The sequence below is a fragment of the Tursiops truncatus genome, chromosome 5, assembly GCF_011762595.2.
Source record: "Tursiops truncatus isolate mTurTru1 chromosome 5, mTurTru1.mat.Y, whole genome shotgun sequence".
NCBI classification, from domain to species: domain Eukaryota; kingdom Metazoa; phylum Chordata; class Mammalia; order Artiodactyla; family Delphinidae; genus Tursiops; species Tursiops truncatus.
Genome location: NC_047038.1, coordinates 174,459 through 197,350, shown reverse-complemented (window position 1 = coordinate 197,350; position 22,892 = coordinate 174,459). Strand labels below are relative to the sequence as shown.

Genomic DNA, 22,892 nt, shown 5'->3' with positions numbered 1-22,892 from the left:
ACTCAGTGAAAGAAGACAGTCACAAAAGACCACATGTTATGATTCTACTTAAATGAATTATCTAGAATCGGCCAGTTGAAGAGACAGAAGGCAGATTAGTGACTGCCAGGGGCTGGAATGCTGGGGGGACTGGGGAGAGCCTGCTAATGAGGGCAGGGCTCCTTTCGGGGGTGAGAAAATGCTCTAGAGTTGATCATAGTGATAGCTGCATATATATGCAAATATACTCAAATCGATTTAATTTACACATTAAATGGGTGAATTACATGACATGAGGATTGTATCTCAATAAAGCTGTTATTTAAAAAAGAGAATTACAAAGGAAAGTACAAAATATTTAGAACTGATGAAAATGAAAGTGCTACATGTTTATCTCCATGGAAAAATTAAAATTAGATAACTCACACCATAAATACACACAAAGATATACATAAATGACCATCTCACGCAATACACAAAACAGATATCCATCTCAAAAACACATATGAAAAATTAGATACCCTCTCTCACCATACATACAAAAAATGAGATATCAAACTCATATCATATACAAAATATTAGATATTCAACTTACAGCACACACACAAATAGATACCTATTCCCGATGTATACCAGAAAATTTGGTAACTGTCTCATACCATACACAAAATATCATGCCACACAGTAGACAGAAAAATGAGATACTAATTTCAGCCATATAGAGAAAAAAGCTAGACACCCACCTCACATTTTAAACAAATAAATTAGTCACTCATGTCACACACACACACACACACACACCATACTTTTCCAGCTCAGAACACAATGCTAAAAGATTTATCGCGCCATATCCACACATAGAAAATTTGACACCCATCTTGAAGTATTTTTAAACAATAGATGCTGTTGGGAAGCAGTTCTCCGTGAACATCTCACGCCTCTGCTTCTGCGAGGTCCAGGCTCTCAGAGCAAGGTCGTTTACAGCCAAGTCAAGAAGGTTTGTCTCAGAGACATTCGGGGCAGACAGGAATGTCCCCACTGGGAGAAGATTTGCTTACATTTCAGAGTAAAGAGAAGGTTTCTCTCTCTGGAAGGCGGGATGGGGAGGTCCCCAGCAGTCCTGTATAACATCAGAGTTTCCTAATTTCAGGATTCTTCTGAAACACACCCCTCTGCGGGCGCGGGTGCCACCTGCATGCCCGTGGAGACGACGGGGAGGAGCTGCTCCGGGGCATCGCTGCGGCTGTGGGAACCAACACTCTTTGCCTCTGACCCGGGGGTCGCGATCCCGCAGATGCACACGTGGGAGACTGTGCTGGGTCACCTTGTTAGCTGCAGAGAGAGCAGTCTCAGACCCTTCACGGTTTCTGACCTAACACACGCATCTTACACCAAAGAACAAGATGCCCATTTTTTCCATTCAGGCAGAAAAATTAGGTAAACTTTCTACTCCATATATACACACAAAAGACAAAACCCATCTCACACCACACATACCTTACTAACCACTAGCCACACAGCCTTACATAAAACACCGTGACCACACACTGGATACCATCTAATAACACACACACGAAATAGATGGACATCAGGCCACGCACGACATTACATACCCACCTCCTTCTCTCCCTCCCTCTCTCTCCCTCCCTCTCTCCCCTCCCTCTCTCCCCCACCCTCTCTCCCCCTCCCTCTCTCCCCCTCCCTCTCTCTCCCTCCCTCTCCCTCCCTCTCCCATCCCTCTCTCTCCCCCTCCCTCTCCCCCTCCCTCTCCCCTTCCTCTCCCCCTTCCTCTCCCCCCTTCCTCTCCCCCTCCCTCTCCCCTCCCTCTCCCCCTCCCTCTCCCCTCCCTCCCTCTCCCACTCCCTCTCTCCCCCTCCCTCTCTCTCCCTCCCTCCCTCTCTCTCCCTCTCTCTCCCTCCCTCCCTCTCTCTCCCTCCCTCTCTCTCCCTCCCTCCCTCTCCTCCCTCTCCCCCTCCCTCTCTCTCCCTCCCTCTCTCTCTTTCTCCCCGCCCCAACAATACGACCTCACATCTTGCACATACAAAAAGTTGTCCATCTTCTTTATACACACACACACACACACACACACACACACACACACACACACACACACACAAGAAGCCCCTGCTTCTTCAAAGGCTGAATGGTTCTGGAAAGTGTGGGTGGATGGGGTCACAGGCTCCCCAGTGCGAAGGGGCAGCAAGTTGGGTCGCGGATACTTGTTGCCAGGACCTTGGGGTGTATGTAAGCCCGTGCTGACCTTCCCCAGCTATGCTGGGGGAAGGCAGACGTGGGTAGTGGGGAGCCGCCACCCTAAGGGCTTCTCTGGGGGAGAGCCGACTGCACACAGGCCACAGTGGCCAGAGCGCTCCTTTGTTTGAGTAGATAGGCTCATGGTCCGGTGCAGGTTTGTCAAGTGTGTTCAGTGGACAGATTCCCTGCTCGGCCTCCCACACGGATAAGGCTGAAGTCACGTCATTTTGATGTGGTGGAGAATCCAGATGCTGATTTGCTTACTCACCTCCCTGTCAGGTGGTGCTGGGGTGTGTGGCCTTCAGCAGCTGGGGACCGGGGAAGCAGTAAAGGCTTAGACTCTGGGAGGGACGCTGTGCTTCGGGACCAGACGGTCTGGCCAGCTCCGCCTCAGGGGTGCGCTCTGGAGAAGTGGGCCCCCTCCGAGAACCTGCCAGGCTGGCCGGGGCCTGGAGACGCAGGGGCTACGGAGGGGGGCACAAGGCAGAAAGCGCGCCCACCCCACACAGTCCACTCTCAGCCACAACCGCATGCCGGCCCCGCCCTGCCCCAGGGATTCGGGTGTGGACAGACTGATTCCTGCCCCCGAGTAGCTGGTCTTCTCCTGAGGGGAGAAGATAAAAACCAAGTAAACACCAAACAAACGGATGAGGCAGCGCCTCTTGGAAGGTGAGCTTTCTTCTCCAATATCATCCTCAGCAAAGACATGCTGCCTTTGCTGCAATCTTGGCAAAGAGACGCCCCTCAGCTGCTTAATCACGAGCAGGAGGCAGTTTAAGGAGGACACATCAGCCTGAAAAAGCTTCAGTTAATGGCAGAGTGGGATGCTGATCGGAGCCTATATTTGGTTAAGAAAAAAGGAAAAAAAGAAATTGAAACAGATTTAGTCATAATTGTGTGCGTTGTATGTTATTTTAAACAAGCCTTTAAAGATGATTTTCGGCAGTAAGATGCAAGGTGGGTTTTGTGCGGAGATCACTCAAGGGTATGTACCTCCAAGCTGTGATGGTTCCAGAGATGTGCACGTGGGTTCCAGGTGCAGAAGGACACTTGTGTGGGTGCCGGTACAGCTTGAGTCAAAACCTGAACAGTGTAGATGCTTACGGTAAAGATAGTTGTCCAGAATTTAAACAAAACTCTTTCATTAAATGTGAGTAGAAAAAGTCATTGTTTCCAAATGAATGTACTTTCCACATTATGTAAGTTTTAAAAGTTAAGCTTCTTATTTTGAGATAATTATAGGTTCAAATGCAGTTGTAAGAAATAATACCAAGATTCCTCGTACACTTTGCCCAGTTTCCCCCAAAAGTAACATCTTGCAAAACACAGATGTACTCTATCACAGCCATAACACAGTTGCTGATGTAATCCATGATCTTTGTAAGATTTCTCGTTTCACTTGCATTCGCTGTGTGTGTATGTGTGTGTGTACCTGACACGAGTGTATCGCGTGTGCGGGTCCGTGTATCCACGCCACAGTCACGATACAGACACAGGCCCCTTGACCGCTTTTGCCCACTTTCTAATTGGACATGTGTTTTGTTGTTGAGTTTGGAGCGCTCTTTATATACTCCGGATACCAGTCCTTCGTGGGGTACATGGTTTGCAAATATTTTCTCCCAGTCTACGTCTACAATAACCCTTTGATAAGAATTGTTACACCTACTGGTCACTCTGAGAAGACTTGACATCTTCACTGTGCTGAGTTCTCTGATCCATGAAAATGGTATCTCTCTCCATTTTTTTTACGTCTTTATTGGTTTCTTTCATTACCGTTGCATAATTTTTAGCATACAAGTCCTGTGTACACTTTGCTGTTTACACCCAAGTATTTAAATTTCTTTGACATGATTGTAAATGGTATGTGTCTTTAATTTTGGTTTCCACACGTTCCAAATTGGTGTATAGAAATGTGACTGATTGTTCTGTGCTGCCTCCGCATAAGAGCCCTCTGGGTGGGGCGGGGAGTCCCACAGCAGAGCTGGAGCATCACAGAGGCGGAGAGCACAAGGCAGCATCACGTCCATTTATGTCAGCCCCACACAGGGGGCTACACAGGTGCCCTCAGGAGGAGTAATACTAGGGGAGCCATGGAGAGGTGTCCAAGGTGGACCTCGGGGGAGGGAGGAAGCTGGACAAGAGACTTCCTGCGCCCACAGGGGAGCTCTTGTGGAAGAGGGACAAGGTGGTACCTCCCTCCTCCCTCCCGTCCAGCGCACAGAAACCTACATCTCCTAGCTCGGCCCCAGCTGTTTTCTCAGCTGTAAACTGCAGATAATAACCAGGCGGGAGAGGCTGCCTGCCCCCGCCCTGGGCGAAGGCCCGTGCTCTGGCACAGACCTTCCCCTGTCGGGGGACAGGTGGCCCCGCCCTCCTTCCTCTGCCGGGACCACCTCTGCCCTACGGGGCTGACTCTAATGACTAGTGCGGATTCGAGGCGCTTTGCAAACTGACCCCAGCCTCCTCTTCCAGGCCGGCCTTCTGCTACTCCTCGTGACTCGTTTGGACCTCAGGCATTGGCGGCGGGGGGCGGGGGGGGGGGGTAAGGATCTTTCCACAACACCTTCCAGGAAGTGTGGCCCCCCCCTCGGGGCGGTGACTTCCTGGCGTCCTGTCCTGCACCCGCCGCGTGGGCGCCTTCACCGCGGGGAGCACACAGAGGCCGCGGCCCTGCTTGGCCCCTGCCAGGGGACCCTGTTCTTGTTTCTGCGGCCGCCTTCTGTCCCGGCCGACGGGGGGAAGATCCAGCTTCTGAATCGTCCCTCTTCCGCCTGGCGGGGTGGTGACCCCTGCCCGACCGCGCCTCCGAGGGCGGTCCCAGCCCACGCGCGGCTCCAAAAGCCGGCAGCCAGGGGGCGGCGGCGACGGCGAGGCGGGCGGTGGCCTGGCCCAGGGGCGCCGCGACTCCGCCCGGGGCGTGCTGGCGGGCAACCGGCCCTGCGCGCACCGCCGCGCCTTCCTGCTGCTGATCAGGGAGGCGGGGAGGCAGGCCTGGCGAGGCCGCTGCTCCAACGCCACGGTACGGGGCTCGGGGCTCGGGGCGGGGCTGCGAGCCGAGGCCGGGACCCCGCTGAGCCCCGACTGCCGCGCCCAAGGGCTCGCGCTCCTCGCACCCGCCAGCGTCCCGGTGCTCGCCGGCCGCCGGCTCTCCGGAGAATCGGACAGTGAGAACCCGGTTGCGGCCGGCCTGGGACCGACCCTCCACCTCTCGGGACCTGCGGGACGGCGGGAGCGCGGGGGCGGGGCCGCCGGCCACCTCAGGGTGGGACAGGCGCGGAGAAGCCCTTCCCTGGCCGCGGCTGAGCAGGGAGAACGGGGCTTGTGTCTGCCCTCGCGGGGGCTGCGTCTGGGTCCTGCGACCCTCGCTGGTTTGGAAAGGATCCCTCTCCTGCCACAGGAGGGGGTCACCGTCCACAGCCAAGAAGGTCTCCTCCAGCGGTGCCCCCCCCTTCTGCAGAGCAAAACCCCTGGCACAGGCCTTGGCATCTGGCTCTGGCCCTTGCCCTCCCCACCCCCTTACCTGTGCCCTGGATGCCCTCCTTGGGTTTCTGACTCAGTTCCAAGGTCCCTCACAGGAGGCCTTCCTTACCTACCCAACCGTTCTCTTCATAGCTACCCAGCTGGGGTCTGCAGTGACCCGGCACCTGTTCTAGAACTGTCCCCACTGTTGTCTGGGACTGTGTTCATCATCACAGCCCCTGAGACCAGAGAAGCAGGCAGTGAGAACCGGGTCTGCCAGTTCCAGGGACCCAGCTCTCCTTATCTGCTTCTCCCCCAGACTCACCCCTGAGGCCCCAGTCGCTCTGCCCAGCCCATCACACGCTGCCTGCCGGGCTCAGCCGGTGGACCTCTCTCCTCCCTTCCAGCCCTGGACGGGGCCCTGGGCAGGCATCTATCTGCACGCGCTTCCCAAAGCTGACCCCAGTGGCTGCCTTCCCCAGGGACCAGGCTGCAGTGCTGCCCGCACCGGCTCCCTGGGCTCCCCTCTTCTGTGCTGCCGCGTCTGCCTGAAGGAACATCGCTTGGCCTCCCTCACGATCCCAGGGACTGGTTGGGCAGCCTTGCGTGGCCACAATCACGTAGTGCAGAGCTGCAGGTGGCAGCAGGACCCACAGCTCAGGGAGGCGCCAAGCGGCCGAGGGACAGTCAGAAGCAGAGACCGAGAGGAGGAGAGGTGTCAGGCGAGGCAGGAGGACCCCGCCTCGGAGAGCTTCTCGGGTGGCAGCCCCTCTTGGATGTCATTCCAGACTTCTTGGGGCCTTTTCCCTCCTCTCCTTGCTGGCTGGCCCCATGCTGGGACAGGTGGCCTCTGCAGCCTGGGCCTGGGGTCTGCCGGGACTCCAGAAGCCTCTTTTCTCTGCAGGACTCACCACGTCCCTGTGTCTAGACGCTGTAAAGCCAGAACTGGTTGGGGTGCATTGGTCTGAGAATGCAGAGCAGCGGTCTCCCCCAGCCCCCTGAGCTGCTCTGATGAGTCTGGGTGTGGACAGGCATCGGGCGGCCCTGAGAAGGCCCTTGGACACCGCAGCTGTCCCACTGAACTTCTCTCGTTCACAAGTCATTATGGAACAAACAAGAATCTCACCGGGAATTGTCATGATCTCTGCGTGGTCACGACAGGGAGCAGGGACCACCAGGTGTGCCCTGGCCAAGTCCGCGTGGCCCCTTGCTTACTCCCTTTGCGGCCAGATGAGCAGGGCCCTCGGGTTCTGAGGGGCAGTGTGAAGGGCCGGTGGGGCTGTGCTTGCAGTGAGGTCTGGGTGAGAGCCAGTGTGTGGGGCGGCCGCCAGCGTTCTCAAAGGACGTGCGAGGGCACCTGGCAGGCTGGGAACAGGTGGAAGGGCAATGCGTGCACTGGGGGCAAACAGTTGTCCCCACATCGCTGTCTCTGCCCCTCCGGCCACAAGCTCGGGGAGGAAGGAGGATGGGGCGAGGCTGGCGAGGGAGGATGAGCTTGGCTGCTCAGCAGGGCAGGTGTGGCTTTCTCGCCGCTGGATCAGGCCGGGCGGGAAGCAGCTGGGCCTGCGCGGAGCTCTTCCTAAACCTGGGAGATCTGCGCCCGGCTCTGTCCTGAAGAAAGGGAAGGAAAGGCAGCTGTTGCCTAAGCTCGGTGTCGCGTGAGGCCTTGTGGTCAGAACTCCGTCTGGGTTAGGAAGCCTGGATCTCGGAGCCTCCACTGTGGGGAACCTGGCCCGGGGCGAGCTCTGCGTTGCTGGGTCCGCCGAGCTGGAGCGCTCACGGGCTTGTTTTGCGACACCTTCATCTCTGGGCCAAGCCGGGCCTGCCTCCCCCTCCCTCCTGCATAAGCCCTTGTCCACCTGGGTGTCCCCCACAGGCACTGCGTGTCCGCTGAGTGGCCCCCAGTGTGCTCCTCTGCCTGGCCCATCTGGGCAAACTACGCATGCACGTGGCTGGGGGCGGGGGCCCTCTCCTGTGCTCTAGCTCTGGCCGCACCCAGTCTAGGTGCCCCCTCCCGCTCCCGCACGGTGGCCACCTCTCTTCTGCTGACAGCCCTCGGGCCTTCTCCTTGGAGGGTCAGTCCTGGGGCGGACTTGCTGTCCTGCAGGCTCCAGCCAGGTGTGGCCTCTGTCTGCCCCTGGGACCACGCCTGCAGAGAGGCTGCTGGTCTGCGGCCCGGCCGTGCTGGCTGAGCCCCCGCTCCGTGCCTTCCCTCTGGCATGACCGGGAGAAAACCTGGCCCTGACAGGACCACTGGGCCTTTTCCTCCCGCAGACCAGCCAGCCATGCGCAGGACAGCAGGCAGTCGTGGTGTCTGTAGTGCCTCCTGGGCTGGTGCCGGCCTGTGTCTGCAGCTGTGGCCCAGCTTCGCACCCGTGGCCGACACGGTCAGCCAGCACTTCCTCCTCTCCACCGAGCAGATCAGCTGGCTCTCACTGGCCTACCTGGTGGTGTCCATCCCATTCGGCGTGGTGGCCATCTGGGTTCTGGACTCTGCTGGGCTCCGCTGGGTGGTGAGTCGGACCCCACACCGGGGCCCGCTCTGGGATGGGCGGGGTCCCCGAGTGTGGGCTCGAGAGCCGTCGCCTCCTCCCTAGATCCGGGTCCCCAGCCATTGCATGGTGGGTGGAGGTTGCGGTGCTGGAGGGGGGAGTCTGGGCTGGTGGGCAGCTCTTCTGACCCCAGCCCTGCAGACCGTCCTGTGTGCGCGGCTGAACTTTGCGGGGAGAGGGATCCGCTCCCAGCCCTGCATGATCACTAGCCGCCAGAACCCATTTGCTCTCCTCACGGGTGGGCAGAGCCTCTGTGCCCTCGCCCAGACCCTGGTCATCTCTCCAGCCAAGTGGGCCGCCTGTGGTTTCCCGAGCACCAGAGAGCCACAGCCAACATGATCGGCACTGTGTGTGAGTCCCGGGGGTGAGGCCGACGTCCCCGCTGGCTTAGCGCGTGGCCCGGCACCTCTGCGCTCCCCGCTCCTGGAGGATGGGGACTCCTCCTGGGGGCTGGGGACCAGCCTGCCACTCTGAGCTGACACATGTCCCCGTCCATTCAGCAAACCCCCTGGGCATCCTGGTGGCCAGCCCGCTGTCTCCCACCCTGGTGAAGAAGGAGGAGGACATCCCCTTGATGGTGAGGGAGCTCAGGAGTGTGCGCATGTGAGTGTGTGTGTGCATGTGTGTGTACCCGCGTGTATGGTGTAGAGTGTGTCGGTGTGCATGAATGGCTACGTGTTTGCATGTGTGTGTACGTTTATGGGCTGAGTGTGCTAGTGCGTGTGTGCACGTGAGTGCCGTAGTGGCGGGCTCGTGCGTCCACACCTGCCTGTGTGAGTGTGCACTTGCCACCTTCTGCGGTCACACATGGGCTGCACTCCATGCATGTGGGGTTTCCTCATGTGCAAGTATGCAAGTACTGGGCACCTTCCCAGCATCAGGCACAGCTCCAGGGACCGGGATGCTCGGCGGTTTCCTTGGTGGGGAGACAGCTCCGGAGAGGCGAGAGGCCGTGTGGCACAGAAGGAAGCGTTTGTGGGGGGCGAGGGAGGGAGATGAGGGGGGTGAGGGAGGGAGATGTGGGGGGCGAGGGAGGGAGATGAGGGGGGCGAGGGAGGGAGATGTGGGGGGCGAGGGAGGGAGATGAGGGACCAGCAGGCTCTGAGGTGGACATGAGGCTGACGGGTGGGGCCTGCAGCCAGAGGCCAGTGTGTCCGCTGAGCAAGGGGAGGGTGGCGGGAAGGGTCAGCCCAGGTGGCAAAACACTGGCGTGATGGACACCTCGGGGGCGTCTGAGGGGAGAGTGACTCCGTTTGGTCCAGAATGACTCGGAGAGCCAAGGGTGTGCCGAGTGTCCAGGGAGAGAGCCAGGGCTTTGATCGGGTGGGGCAGTGGGGCAGGCTCAGGGCTGGGGGTTTGGAGGTGTGCCGAGGTGAGAGGGGCTTCCAGCTGGGCGAGTGTTGGGGTCATTCACGGAGGTGGGAGGGGGTTCCAGGTGGCCGCTGGGTGGAGCTCCCAGAGAGGGCTGAGCTGAGGCTGTCGGTGTTGCAGTCATCTTTGGGTGGTATTTTGTGGGTTTCCAAATGCAGCAAAGCAGAGCAGCCCCAGCACAGCCCTGGGGCTTGCCGACGTCCACCTGGGGATGACCTGTGGGGGTAGCCGGCGAGGAGCCTGGAGCAGCGGGCGTGAGGCAGCCACACGCGTGTGCATTCGTGCGTACCCTCCCGGCAGCTGGGCGTCTACATCACCCCTGCTGGCCCCCGCTTGCGTCTGGGAGAGCACGCCCCCCGCCCCGCCCCGCCCTCCGCGGGGGCTGTCCATCCACCGCACAGAAGTTCCTAGCGGGGCTGGAGTGGTCAGTGCCGCGCGTGTGCTGTGGGATCCCGGGGCGGGGGAGGGGAAGGGGGCGGGGCTGCCCCGGGAGCCTCTGGCTGTGCTGCTGGAGCTCCTGGGCTGAGCAGCCCCTCCCCTTTAGCTCGCAGGGAACAGGCCTACATCATCCTGGCCCCTAGCCGCGTGCTTTGGGGGCAGCATCGGCATCTGCTCCAGCTTCTCGTCCCTCCTGGAGCAGATTCTCTGCGTGAACGGACACTCCAGCACGGGTGCCGGCCCTGCCCTGGGGGCCCCGCGGCAGGACGGAGCTTTGGGGGCCTGTCACCCCACAGGCTCTCTTCTGCCGCTGCTCTCCCTCTGGTGGCTGTGGAATGGCCCACGACCTCCCCAGGCGCTGGGTTTCCACACTTGGACGGGGTGATGTGGGCGCTACTGAGATGCTGTGTGAAAATTTGTGTCTGCAGACAGCGGGGTGGTGGCCGTGGGGAGGGGGTGCTGGCAGAGCCCAAGTGTGTTCCACTGGGATTTCGTGTGGCGCTTTCCGCCATGCCCCAGCCACCCCAGCCCTGGGGGACCCGCTGATATTGGAGATGCAGAGGAGGGGGCCTTGCTCTGCTCATAGCACCTCTGGCCGCGCCCTCCACTGTCTGCATCAGCCCTGGGTGTGGGGTTCGGGCCTCTCGTGTTCCCAGCTTTTCAGGGGTGGCCGGCACTGAGGGGTGTCTGCAGTAGGCAGGCCCTTTCTCTAGCAATTGTTGAGCTCCTGGCTGGGGGTAGCGCAGGGAAATGGCGCCTCCGGGGAGGACACCTCTTCCCCCAGCCAGCGGTGCAGCCGTGCCTTCCGTGCCATCCTGCCTGGGCCTCAGGCTCCGTTCAGTGACCCTGCCGTGGGCTCCCCGGTGACGGCGTACATCCTAAGGGTGAGGGCCTCCTCCTGGCCCCAGATGACAGGGTGCCCCCGCCTCCTCTCCTCCTCCAGGAATTTGCAGGCCTCTGCGGGGCTCTCTTCATTGCGTTTGGGGTCTTGGGGGCGCGGCCTCTTGGCCTGTACGTGGACCGGACCAAGCACTTCACTGGAGCTGTCAGGATCGGCCTCTGCCTGACATCTCTGGTCTGCATGGCCTTTGCCCTGGTGAGAGTCCTCTGAGCCGAGACCACCTTGCACGAGTCAAAGTGTGGTGCCCCGGGGTGGGGGAGTTGGCAGGTCGGCCGTAACGGACATCCAGACCCACTCTGACCCTGGGCACTGCCCCGCCCCTCAGGTGCAGGGCCTGGCAGGGTCTGGGCGTCTAGGGCTGTGGCACGTCTGACTCCTGCCGCATCCGTCTGTGCGGCTCGCTGCCCCCAGGGGTCCCAGCTGGCCGCCACCTGCTCGCCGCTTGGGCTCTTTGCTTCTCCGCGGTGCCTGTCGCCGTGCAGCTGGCTGTCGAGCACTCCTTCCTTGTGGGTGAGGGTGGGCCACGGGCCTGGTCCTCGTGCTGGGGTGAGTGCCCATCCCCCAACACTTCCCCGGGGACCCAGAGAGCCTCCCCTCACCCCACCCCAGGCCACACAGCAGGTGACCTGAGCGCCTGCCGTGTGCTGGCCTGGGCTGGCCGCAGGGCCCACGGTGACCAGAGCAGCGCCCTGCCCTCGGGGTGACTACGGGTGCCGGGGCAGTGCCCCGGGCAGGGCTGTGGGCCTCGTGGCTGTGCAGGCAGCCCGAGGGTGTGCTCAGCATGGCGCTGCTGGCCTCCTTGACCGTGCGCCGCGTGGAGCTATCCTTCTCCACCTGCCGGGACGGCCAGGACCCGCTGGCCTGAAGGGTGAGGGCCGCAGCCTGTGGGGCCCTGAGGGCGCAGACCAGCAGGTCGGCCGCCACCTAGCCCTGGAAATCTCCCCTCCGTGCGCCTCTTGGCGACTTCCGCTGCCCTTGGTGGGTGGGTGCAGGGCACCCACGGCGGGGGTTGGGGGGTCGGGTGGGGTCAGAGGGCAACAGGCCGAACCTCAGGCTCAGCCTGGTGGGAGCAGCCCTGAGGCCCTTACGAGAGCTCAACCTCTAACCCCTATGTGACTGGTTTTGAAATGAGATAAAAGAGAGACAGGGAGAGTCAGACAGTGAGAATGACAAAGACGGAGACAGAGAGTGTGAGAGACAGGAGTGGGGTCGCCACCAGAGAGATGGTTGCATGCCCTCGTCCCCAGACCCGGTGCGGTGACCTCGGGGCTCATGACTGTGAACCCACCTTTGGGGCCCCTTGGGGCTGGGACAGGATCTGTCCTCGGGGTCACTCTGAGGTCATGGTTAGTGGGGTTCGGGGTTCCCTGCACCCGGGGGGGGGCACTCTGGCACTTGGGGAGCCTCGGCAGAGCTGGGCCACGGCCCCCCGGAGTCCACGTTGCTGGTGGTCGGCCTGTGCGTCCTTTTCAGCTGCTTTGGGGTGCTCTTCCTGCACACCCCATACCGGTGCCTGCAGGCCGAGGCCGACGCAGCCCCTCCGTCCAGGAAGAGGTGCGCCCGGCAAGCTCGGTGGCCACCCCCGAGGCCCCGCCGCGGCCCCCCCACCCCCACGGGCCCCAGCAGCCCCTCCTGGAGCCGGTGATCCTGGCTCCGCCTCCCTCCCCCTGGGAGTCCTCTGAGACGTCATGGGGCCCCAGCAGCGGACCAGAGGCCGGGGAGCAGCTGGTGTGATGAGAAGCGGGCCTGGGGCCGTGAAGGGGCGGCCAGGAGAGGCAGGCCCTGGTCCCCTCGGCTACACCAGTCACGCCTGAGGCCGGGACGGTACCAGCATCCGGGGGGCCCGGGGTCCTCAAACACAGGCAGGCCGGCCCAGGGGACTCCCTGTGGCTGTAGCAAGGAGAGCTGCCGCTGTGGAGGCAAGAGGCCGCTGACCAGGCGGGGCGCTCCAGCGGCCAGGCCAGACCCAGGGTGGCTGGGGCAGGGGCTGCGTAAGGGCAGGCCGGCCTGGCCCGGGGGCACGGCTGAGGGGCGCTGAGTGGGCTGGGGATCCTGAGGGCCCCAGCATGGCTGAGTCTGGAGTGGACAGGTGTGGGGAAGGCCTTCCTTGAAGGAGCCTATCCCAGAGCCATGCTCAACCTCTGCTGAGCCCTGAATGAGCAGCCCCCCAGCCCGGCGCTAGCGCAGGTGGGGAGAGCAGGTGGGGCCCGGCTGGGCCGGAAGCAGAGGGTGGGCCCCACGCAGATGCTCCCACCCCCTGAAGACCCTTCTGCCCCCACGGACACTCCCACCCCCAGGGGGGCAACTTCTCCCCCCGAAAGAGACACTTGCAGGCCGGTTTGTGGGTTCGCGTTTATTGAACTGGCCGCGGCCCAGTGGGGGAGGGGTGGCCCTCACTCCGCCTCCCCGTGGGTGAGCACGTAGCTCAGTGCCTTGTAGTCCAAGTTGCCTGCAGCGTCGATGGTGGAGAACTGGAACATCTGGTCAACCTGCGAGTTTGGTGGGGGTCGTGAGGCTCAGGCAGGGGTGGGAGGGAGTGGGAGGGTCCCCGAGGCCGCAGCCAGCAGGTGAATTAATCACAGGAACTGGACTCCAGGCTCTGTCTTGTTTCTGTGCTTGGGGGGAAGGAAGTGGGGGGAGACCCTGCAGAGCAAGGGTTGGGGCCGGGGCGGGTGTCTCCCTTCCTGGACACCGGACATCCCACCCTCCCCAAGGCCGCAGCCTCTGGGGGCTGAGGCACATCCCCCTCCTGAGCCCCCAGAGCCCCGAGAGCCATGCTTGGGCTTCACAGAGGGCCTTGGGGGTGGGGTGGGGGTGGGGGCCTTGGAGGGGGGGTGGGGTGAGGGGACAGACCTCCTCAGCCGTCATCTTGTCGGCCTGGGACACGAGCAGCCGCCGGATGCTGAGGACAGGAGGGAGGGGCCAGATTAGGCATGGCCCTGACTGGAGGGGTGGCCCCGGGGGAGCCCCGTGACGGGTCCACATGGGGGGCAGGGCTGCTCCGAGGTGGGTGTGCCCCCCCTTCAATCCCACCCGCTCACAGGGCAGGTGCCTCTTGGGAGCCTGGCTCCGGGTGAGTCCTGGGCACTGGGGTGGGGTGGGGGGGTGCCCACAGGGAGCCTTCCCTGACCCCCACGCCCCTGGGGGCCAGTGCCTGGCGCACCGAATAGGTCCGTTCACGGTGCCTGGCTGAAGTAGCCCCCAGAGGGGCTAAAGACCCAGCGATGGTCTGAATGGCAGTGACCACTGGCCCCGTGTGGGTAGGGCTGATCCGGCCCTCGGGTACCCTGAAAGCGGGGTGGGGCGGTTGGCACCCCTCCTACCCTGGTGGCGCCCGGGCGCCTGCGGCCACACTCACTAGTCCTTGTTGATGCTGCCTTTGCCGTCGGGGTCCAGCATCTTGAATGCGTTGAGGATGGTCTCCTCGGCATCCGTGCCTGCCCACAGGAGGCCTTGAGTCCTGGGCAACTTGGGGTCCACGCCCTCGCCCACTCAGTGCCCTGAATGGCCTTCCCACTCTGAGCACCTGGGAGGCCCTCAGCTCCCACCCCAGCGGTACTGTTCTCGGGGTCCCTTGGGTCCCGCTAGGCCCAGAGCTGGGCGAGTTCTCAATGAGGGACAGAGGCCCCCATCAGTGGGCGAAGCGTCGGGTCTGGGCTGTCAGCTCACCCACCCTGGGGGGCTGACAGGCCCCACAGATGTGGGTCCCGAATGCCAGGTCCTGGGGCTTTTCAAGGGGCCTGCAGATTTGGGTTTCTATGTGAGGCGCGTGGCTCTCCAAGCGCTTGGGACCACGTAAGCGCACACGCTGCGCTGGCAGACCTGCGGGCTGGCCCACTCACCGCTCAGCTTCTCCCCAAACATGTTCAGGAACATGGTGAAGTTGATGGGCCCCGAGGCCTCCCTGAGCATGGCGTCCAGCTCCTCATCCTTGACGTTGGTTTTGCCTGTTGCAGACGTCGGGGTGGGGGTGGGGTCACAGGGCAGGAGTGTCTGGCTGCCTTGTGGTCCGAATAGGTGCCCCACGGGGCCACCCCCCTCCATCATTCTCCAGGCAACCCCAGAACAAAGATGGGACGACCGGAGAGAGGGAGGTGAGCCAGTGCAGGCACCCTTGGCCCAGGCGTGGTGGATGGATACAGGTTCTGAGGGTCAGCAGAGCCCCAAACCCCAGCCCTGGGAGGTGGACTGAGTGGGGGAGAGAAGCCGGAAGGCCTGTGATCTGTTACCTGGGTGTGAGGGGGCACCCCCCAGGTAGAAACCAGCCTGCCCCCCCAGCTCCAAGGGCAGGGCCGCCTCAGGCTGAGGACAGCCGTCCCCAGGTGGGGAGGGAGGCAGGGCCGCGGGCTGGGCCGTGCCGCCTGCGAAGGACGAGCCTCTGGTGGGTCTCTGTGTCCTCTCCCAGCTGCACTCCTGGGCCTCCTGACCGTGCCGGGGGTGGGAGTGCCAGCCTGCCCCGCGCAGGGGCAGCAGCGCCTTCCTCGAGCTCTTTACCATCTCCCGCTCTGGGATGCCCATGCTTGGGTTGTGCCACCCACCCCGTGATGCCCTCTGCCCGCCCTGGTCAAACTAGAGGGGAATTTCTCCCCAGGAGAGGCCCCCTCCTCCCCAGAGCCCACGGGAAGTCAGGTCAGGCTTTAAGGCCCAGGAGCGGAACGAGGCTCTGGGACTGGAGCCGGAGGGCGGGGGAGTCGGGGTGCTGTGCTGGAGTTCTGCCCCCGGGGCACATACCCAGGGAGGCGTAGGTGTCCTTCAGGTCCTCCTTGTCAATGAAGCCGTCTCGGTTCTGGTCCATGAGTGTGAACGCCTGGAACCGAGGCCAGGTTCACTGGGCTGCACCCCCTTTCCTGGCTCTGGATCGAGGGTCTTGTCACCTGCATTACACTTCCCAGGGGACCCCTCAGGTATGAGCTTCTGGGTGGAGGGGTTCCCGGTACAAGAGCAGGGTCTCACCTCCTTGAACTCCTGGATTTGGGTCTGCTCAAAGTTGGAGAAGACATTCGATGACGCCCTCTGGGCCCGCAGGGCCCCCCCCTCCTTCTTCTTGGCCTTCCTGCTGGCCTGAGATGAGAACACCAAGGCTCAGGGTCCCCCAGCCTGACCGAGGGTCTCCTTGGGGGCAGCCAGGCATTTGGGGAGACTCAATGCAGAGGACGGGTGCACCGTGGCATTTGGGGCTCCAGGGGGCCCCAAGCCCGTGTCCCTGGGCTGGGGCAGCTGCAGGTGCTTGGCATGGTCAGAGGGACCCGTGCGGGGTTCACCCTGAACTATGCCCTGCTCAGTCTGCAGTCCAGCCAGGAGGAACAGGGAGCAAGTGAGCCGTGCCGGCGGCCAGAAGGTGGAAGGGCTTGTTCTGGGGACCCCACTAGGGTGAAGGCCAGGACCCCCACCTTCCAGCCCCAGGCTGTCACCAGGGCTTTCACAAGGCACAGATCTCCCCCAAACCCCAGCACACACAGACCCTCACACATGTGCACAAACTCAACTTGTGTGCACACGTAATCAGGCAAAACACACTCATGCATGTGACACGTGCACACACACCCATCCACACGGTCCCACACGCACATCAGGTACAGACACACTCGTGTGTGTACACGCAGCACACTCACCATGCCTGGGTCTGCCTGATGCGATGGTCTGTGCCCTCCCTGCTGAGGTCGTCCGTCTTAAGCTCTTACCCAGTCCCCCAGGACAGCTCAGACTCCGGCTGCCACTCCCTACAAGGACAGGCTCAGGGCTCCCCGGGGGACTGGACAACTGCACAGTGAGCTTTGGCAGCCAGCAGTGGGTCAGACGCCCCCATCCTGCTGGCCCAATAGGCCCCCAGCCTTCAGGCACCTCCCCACCTGCCCCCTACCCTGCAGTCTGTGTTCTGTGCATCTCTGGGGTGACCTGCACATGGGTCAAGGGCCTGGGGACTGCGGGAACCAGAGGAAGGGGCACCTTTCCCAGACTTGCACACAGTTACTGTGAATGACCCTGGTGGCCAGTCAGCAAGCGTTCCCCAAGTATGTCTGTCTGCCCTTGCCTCCCCGCCTTGGTGGCAGAGACGTCCCAGGCCCTGACCCCAGCCCTGGGGCCAGCCCTCTTGTCCCCACGGCAGGGAGCTCCTTGCCTGGACCTCAGAGGGGGATGACATTTCTGGGATGGAGGATGGCCCATGTGGGCTGGGCTGGGCCCAGCACTCAGCCAGATCTTCCTGCTACAGCATGGCCCCAGGGGCAGAGTCTGGGGAGGGGACCTGGCCCAGGTGCCCGTTGGTGGTACCAGATGTTGGGGGCCACCACAAAGTCAGGGAGAAGATGCCCTGGTCCTCGATGGTGGGGAAGTGCAGAGTTAGTGGCGGGAAGGGGTGGGGGTGGTGGGTCTGCAGGCCGAACAGGAGGAGGAGGCCAGTGGGCGGATGAAGTGGGCAGATGGGATTCCACGGTGGTTTCATACCTGGAGAACAAGTTTTCTGAGCCTCCGGGGCCAGGTCTGGGTGGGGTTGGGATGAGCTGCAGTCACTGGGTGGGGGTCCTCAGGGGCACATCTCCGAGCCACACAGCACCTGCTGCGGCTGGAAGGCGAGGGGCACACACCCTCCGCCACGTGGTGCTGCTGCGGTGCTGCCGTCCGCGATCCCAGGGCCAGCTCACCATTTGAGGAACCTGGCTGGGGATGCGTGACCCGCCTGGAGGGACCTGGGGGCTCCTGGGGGCTGTCTGGAGGACCCCTGGAGGGCTAACGTGTGACCGATGTGGGACACCTGGGCCTGGGCTGCGCGGTGACCCCATCACTCCCAGCCAGGCGGGTGTGGGTGCGACGCCGGGACGGACCTTGGCCGGGCTGCGGGAGTGGGGAACAGCACACCGAGAGAGGGGTAGGCCCATGGGGTCTGTGCTCAGGAGGCCCAGGCTTGGGGAGGGCCGGAGGAGGCTAGCTGAGCCCCTGGGGAGGTGTCCTGTGGCCGGCCTGTCTGAGCACAGCTCTAAAGATAGCCGCAGAGCCTGACTCCTGGGAGAATATCGGGACTCAGCACGGACAGCTGCCCTGACAGGTGCAGGAGTGTCAGCAGGCGGCCCCTGCGTCCTGAGCCAGGTTAGATGCCCCCGCCCCGACCCCACCCCACAGTCCCCAGGAAGGACTCTGGGCCAATGTGGGTCTCCCCGGCTTCAGGGGTCTTCCCTGGGCGGTTTCCGTAAGCGTGTGTTCCTGGGCCTGTGCGTGCCCTCCGCTGGCCGCCACTCCCCCCGGCACTGTGGAAGCTACTGGTATGTGGTCCCCCCACCAGCACTCTGGCCCCACCTTCAGCCCCAGAGAAATTTATTTTTGATTCTGGAAAAAGGAGTTGCTGAGGAATCTGGTTTATTTTAAAATCCAGGGAAGGGAAAACACATTTGCCACCTGAGGTCATCTGCCCGGCTGCTCCAGGGCAAGATGCAGGTGGAGGGGTGGTGCTCAGCATTGACACAGCATGTGGGCGGTGGAGGAGGGTTACTTTGTGCCTTGTGGAGTCAATGTGTGCCTACAGCTTCCTTGGGAAGGAATGAGTGGGGAGGGGGCGGGTCAAGAGGCCCTCCCCCCACCCCAGGCCCCGCAGAGGCCACAGAGGACGGGTGTCAGGCAGCAGTCCTCAGAGGGTTCAGAAAAGAGCCCAGCTGCCCTGTAGGATCCGCCTTGGCGTTCCCACTCCCAGCCCAGGAAACAGCACAGGTGATTTACTAGCTTCCCAGTGGAAGGCCCAGAGCCAGGACTCCCCAGCAACTGGAGACGGAGCAGGGTCTGCTCAGGCCCCGGTGGCTGCCGAGGGGCTTCCCCTTGGGGCAGATTTACCGAGCACATTCTGTGTGCCCTGGAATTTTTGTCCCTGCATTCTATTCTCTTTAGAATCGGAAGTGATCTCCCCTAGCAGTGGAGCAGGGATGCTTGTGAGCCCCAAGCCCTGGTTCTCCGGGAGTTTATGCCTGGAGCAGCACAGGGCCCAAGGCATGGGTGGTCCTACCACCAGACCCCCAAGCCCCGTTGCCATGGGAACTGTGTGTCAGCACAGCAGGCTCAGTTGGGAGGCTGTCCGGCCACCACTGCCCATCTCTGGGCAGCCTCTTTGCACACCTGGTCTTGGTCAGCTGTGTCTTCGCTGGGGCTGACCACAGATCTGGGGGAGACAGTCTTCTCCTCTGAGGGGGCCAGAGTACCCCACCAGTGCAACCCCTGCCTCCCCAACAGAGGGCAGCAGAAGTGAGCGAGGACCTGTCTGATGTGAACCTTGAAGCTTGGGGCTCCATGATCCTGAGGGCTGGAGTCGGGGAGACCCAGGGAGCAGGTTCTGCTAGGGTGGCCTTCTCAGGAAGACCTGAGCCCCCTTCTGCTGGAGAGGCTCCTAGGGTGAGGAAACTCTAGCTCTGCCGGGGGGCTGGGTCTGGGACCGGGGGTGGGGGTGGCAGGAGGGGGCACCCCAGGCAGTGCGGTCCTGGGAAGCGACTCGGAGGCCACATGGTCGGCCTGGCCTGTCTGTGAGCCCAGAGGGGCCGGCCATGGCCACCCCTCTCTGCTGGGAGCCAGCCTGCACTCAGGTTACATTTTGTACCCGGACCCCGGATTCCCTGCCCAGAGCCTCGAGCCCCTTCCTGGGCTGTCCTCTGGGCTGGCCTGGGGCTGCTGCGGGCCTGGACTAGCCTCGGCTGGGGCCGCACTGCAGCAGTGGGCGGGGCGGGACAGCCCAGGGAAGGAGGATAGCGAGAACTCTATTTCGCACTTTGTAATGTGGACTTATACTTTTCAAATATTTGTACCTGTGCTGTGCGGGCCTCGATGTGTGCTCAACCTGGTCCGAAAACGTCAGTGCCTGGAGGGGTCGCACCCGCTCTGGGGAACCAGCACGTGCCGCCTGGGCCACTGCGCATGCGGAGCCAGTCGCGAGCCGCGCGCCTGGTGACGTCACCCGTCCGCGAACGGGTGCGCGCGCCGTTCTCCCTCCGGCCGCCAGGGGACGGTTCCGGCTCCTTCTCGCTGCTGACGGCGCATGCGCCCAGCCGGGTGAGCGTCTGCGTCTCCAATGTTTTCCGGGCCCTTGGAGCGTCCTCCTCGGTCCGCGTTGTGCTTCCGGCGCGAAGGTCACGGGCAAGATGGTGCCGCCAGTGCAGGTCTCTCCGCTCATCAAGGTGAACCAGGTTTCGCGGGCGCGGCCGGGTGCTCGGCTCCGCGTAGGCCCGCGCGTGAGCGACTCCGCGGAGCTCGAGACCTCCGGCCCGGCCTCCGCTCGGCGGGACAACCAACCCTCTCTCACCCCGCCCCGCGCCCCGACCCGGAGGCTGCGATTTTCCCCCGCCCCCCGCATCGGCCCCAGACGCCGCGGGTGCGAGCCCCCCCTTCCCCGCACGCGTCCCCCGCGCCCGGGACCCCCCGCGGGCTGAGAAAGCCCCCGGACCCCGGTTCCGCTCCGCCGGTCCTGACCGCCCTTTCCCCGCAGCTCGGCCGTTACTCCGCCTTGTTCCTCGGCGTGGTTTACGGAGCCAAGCGCTACGGTGAGTGACCACGGGCGTATAAAGCCGTCCCAGCCCACGGGGCGCTCACGGCGACGACGGTGCGGGGTCCCGGGTGCCGGGCAGGAGAGGGGGCAGGGCGGGAGGCGCCAGACCCAGAAACCCGAGCGGGCTGGACCCTTGAGCGTCGCCGCGGCAGGCGTGTAGTTTGGTCGGGCAGCCCCTTGCAGCACAGAGACCTGAGTGAGGGGCGGCAAGACGCCCGGGGTGGCAGCGGGGACCCTGTAGCTGCCCTCCGGGTGGGGCTCTCTGTTGAGAAGTGTCAGGCCTTTACGCATATCTAGGTAAAACAGGTACCTCTGGCGTTCGCGGTGCACCTGAAGATGACTTTGCTTGTGCACTGAATTCCTTTTACTCAGTGCGTCGGTGAAAAAGTTCACTGATATCATCCCTTCCTTTCCCTTTCCTTTAACAGATTACCTGAAACCCCGGGCAGAGGAGGAGAGGAGGATAGCAGCTGAGGAGAAGAAGAAGCAGGATGAGCAGAGGCGCATTGAGAGAGAACTGGCAGAAGGTACTCGTGTTGCCGAACCTCATGGATTTGTTCTCCACCCGCATTTCCAGAAACAGCTGCTGGTCCAGATGAGCCCCACAGTGGAGGGGAAGGGCCGCTGTCTTGGTCCCTGCTGGCCCCTGGGTCCTCTTCTGGGGGAGTGGGAGGGAGAGCAGGTGTGGGTGTTGGGGGTGCATGGTGCTAACTCCCTTTAGTGAGGCCTTGGGCGTGAACTGTCGGCCACCCTCAGCGAGGCCCCAGGACCAGAACCAGGCTCACCTCTCCCTGCCTGCGGCGGCAGCTTGCAGTCAGGACGGGCAGGGGTAAGGAAGGCCCAGGATGGGAGTGGCAGCAGAGCATAGCCAGGCCCACCACAGAGTGAGATACTGGGTGGTTTAACACCAAACGTCGAAAGTGGGCCCTTTGGATGGCCCGAGTGTGTAATGATGCGTCTGTTTTCCTTCCAATCTTTCAGCCCAAGAGGACAGCATATTAAAGTGAGCCCGCCTTTCCCCGGAGCAGTGTGGATGAATAAAGCCTGCTGTACTGTGTGATTCTCTGATTTCTTTTTACTGTCCCCGGTTGTTTGGTTTCTGGACTCAGACTCAGCAGTTGTGTTCCTACCTTCTCAGGTCATGTGGGGTGCGGGTGGGGAGGGATTCCAGAAGAACCAGTCAGTGACCAGTGCATAAACCGGGCGGGATGCACAGAACCTCCGTCGCCTGTGCCGGGGTATCTGTGGCGGAGGCCAAAGGATGCATCTGTAGCGGAGACCCAGCTGGCCAGGCGTTGTGAGCACTGCTCCGTCTTCTGCGCTCCGAGCCTGGCCCAGACCCTTGGATGGGCAGGGGAGGGGCAGGCTTTGCAGATGGTGGGGGTGGAGATGGCCTGATGCCTCTACGGTTGGGACCTGGATCTCCATCGCCCTCCTGCACGTTCTCCCCTTGACCCCAGGGAGGGGATGTGGCCTCCTGAGGACCAGGCTGGGGTGCAGCTAGGTGTTCAGGGGCCTCAGGCCTTTGTGCCTGAGCAGACGGCAGACTCCACCCCTGGTGGCTGTGGCCTTTCACCCCCAGGCCTGGTGTCAGAAGGGGGCTTAGGCCTGTGCCTGAGCAGACGGCAGACTCCACCCCTGGTGGCTGTGGCCTTTCACCCCCCAGGCCTGGTGTCAAGTCGCTGTTCCCAGTTTTGTGCCAGGAGCACATTGCCTATGCTTAGAGCCCCAGTTTATTTGTCAAATGAGTTCATCTGCAAACGTGAGAAGGTGAGAAGCAGCGTACAGCAGTTTTCAGTTAAGGTGAGGCTGGAGTGCGTGGTGGTGCACACCCCCTGGGGTATCCTGAGGTTGGTGGGTAGCTGGCACTGGGTCCCCCTGGGAACCTGGAGGAGCCCCCAGTCGCAGGCCCTTGTCACCACCAGGTGCCACTGTGAGCTGAAGGTTTTGTGGGCGTGTCCTTCGCCCCCCACCCCCCACCCCCGCCGGGAGGCTGGCAGAGGGCAGCATCTTGAACCGGCCTTAGAACAACTCATTTGGCCTTGCAGTTCTGGCCAAGGCTGCAGCCAGGAAGAGTTTCCGGTATCTGGAAACATTGGCTTTGGAGCTCACGTTATGAGCTAAAGGTCCTTAATTTCTATCAGGTAACTTAGGACCCATTTCAAGCGTGAGTCTTGCATTGTCCCATTTGGGTCTGACTCGCTTTTCTTCCCGGCTCAGAACCATTAATTAGGTCCTTGGAGGCATGTGGTTGCTCCCATGAAGGAAACCTCAGTGGCGCAGGAGGACTTGGGCAGACCACAGGCGCTGGTCCGGCAGCGCGGTTCAGAGCAGCTCCCGGGCAGCGTTCATTACAGATTATTTTTGCACAGATCGCTCACGTCTGATCACTGCTGTTCTCACAGCCTGGACCTTTCTGGCAGGA

The 22,892-nt window shown here is 62.1% G+C and overlaps 3 protein-coding genes across 11 annotated transcripts; 1 reads left to right on the top strand and 2 right to left on the bottom strand.

Annotated features, from left to right (window-relative positions):
• Positions 1 to 211: 211 nt before the first annotated feature.
• On the bottom strand, positions 212 to 5,842 carry LOC117312351 (uncharacterized). Its single transcript, XM_073804695.1, has 3 exons — positions 5,831 to 5,842; positions 2,501 to 5,683; positions 212 to 1,311 (listed from the first exon to the last, which is right to left on the bottom strand). Exons 1-2 carry the CDS (start codon positions 5,840 to 5,842, stop codon positions 4,742 to 4,744), a joined length of 954 nt encoding a protein of 317 aa, XP_073660796.1. The 3' UTR covers positions 212 to 1,311; positions 2,501 to 4,741.
• Positions 5,113 to 21,527, top strand: LOC117312458 (solute carrier family 49 member A3). Of its 5 annotated transcripts, XM_073804703.1 has the most exons (11): positions 5,113 to 5,251; positions 6,596 to 6,869; positions 7,966 to 8,204; positions 8,530 to 8,594; positions 8,744 to 8,820; positions 9,773 to 9,895; positions 10,996 to 11,148; positions 19,781 to 19,974; positions 20,408 to 20,462; positions 20,896 to 20,994; positions 21,449 to 21,527. In XM_073804703.1, exons 3-11 carry the CDS (start codon positions 7,977 to 7,979, stop codon positions 21,472 to 21,474), a joined length of 1,020 nt encoding a protein of 339 aa, XP_073660804.1. In that variant the 5' UTR covers positions 5,113 to 5,251; positions 6,596 to 6,869; positions 7,966 to 7,976; the 3' UTR covers positions 21,475 to 21,527. The 5 variants fall into 5 exon arrangements, 3 of the variants coding, with proteins under 3 accessions (XP_073660804.1, XP_073660805.1, XP_073660806.1); XR_012331802.1 differs by lacking the exon at positions 9,773 to 9,895 and having other exon boundaries at positions 19,781 to 20,099; XR_012331801.1 differs by lacking the exons at positions 10,996 to 11,148; positions 19,781 to 19,974; positions 20,408 to 20,462; positions 20,896 to 20,994; positions 21,449 to 21,527 and adding exons at positions 10,159 to 10,936; positions 19,165 to 19,297.
• MYL5 (myosin light chain 5) lies at positions 13,005 to 19,829 on the bottom strand. Of its 5 annotated transcripts, XM_033856440.2 has the most exons (8): positions 17,398 to 17,533; positions 16,566 to 16,673; positions 15,907 to 16,014; positions 15,685 to 15,760; positions 14,796 to 14,900; positions 14,312 to 14,390; positions 13,807 to 13,855; positions 13,005 to 13,563 (listed from the first exon to the last, which is right to left on the bottom strand). In XM_033856440.2, the coding sequence occupies exons 2-8, from the start codon at positions 16,566 to 16,568 to the stop codon at positions 13,438 to 13,440; spliced, it is 546 nt and encodes a 181-aa protein (XP_033712331.1). In that variant the 5' UTR covers positions 16,569 to 16,673; positions 17,398 to 17,533; the 3' UTR covers positions 13,005 to 13,437. The 5 variants fall into 5 exon arrangements, with proteins under 5 accessions (XP_033712331.1, XP_073660807.1, XP_033712333.1 ...); XM_073804706.1 differs by lacking the exon at positions 16,566 to 16,673 and having other exon boundaries at positions 17,398 to 17,679; XM_033856442.2 differs by having other exon boundaries at positions 13,005 to 13,442; positions 16,566 to 17,539.
• Positions 21,528 to 22,892: the final 1,365 nt, after the last annotated feature.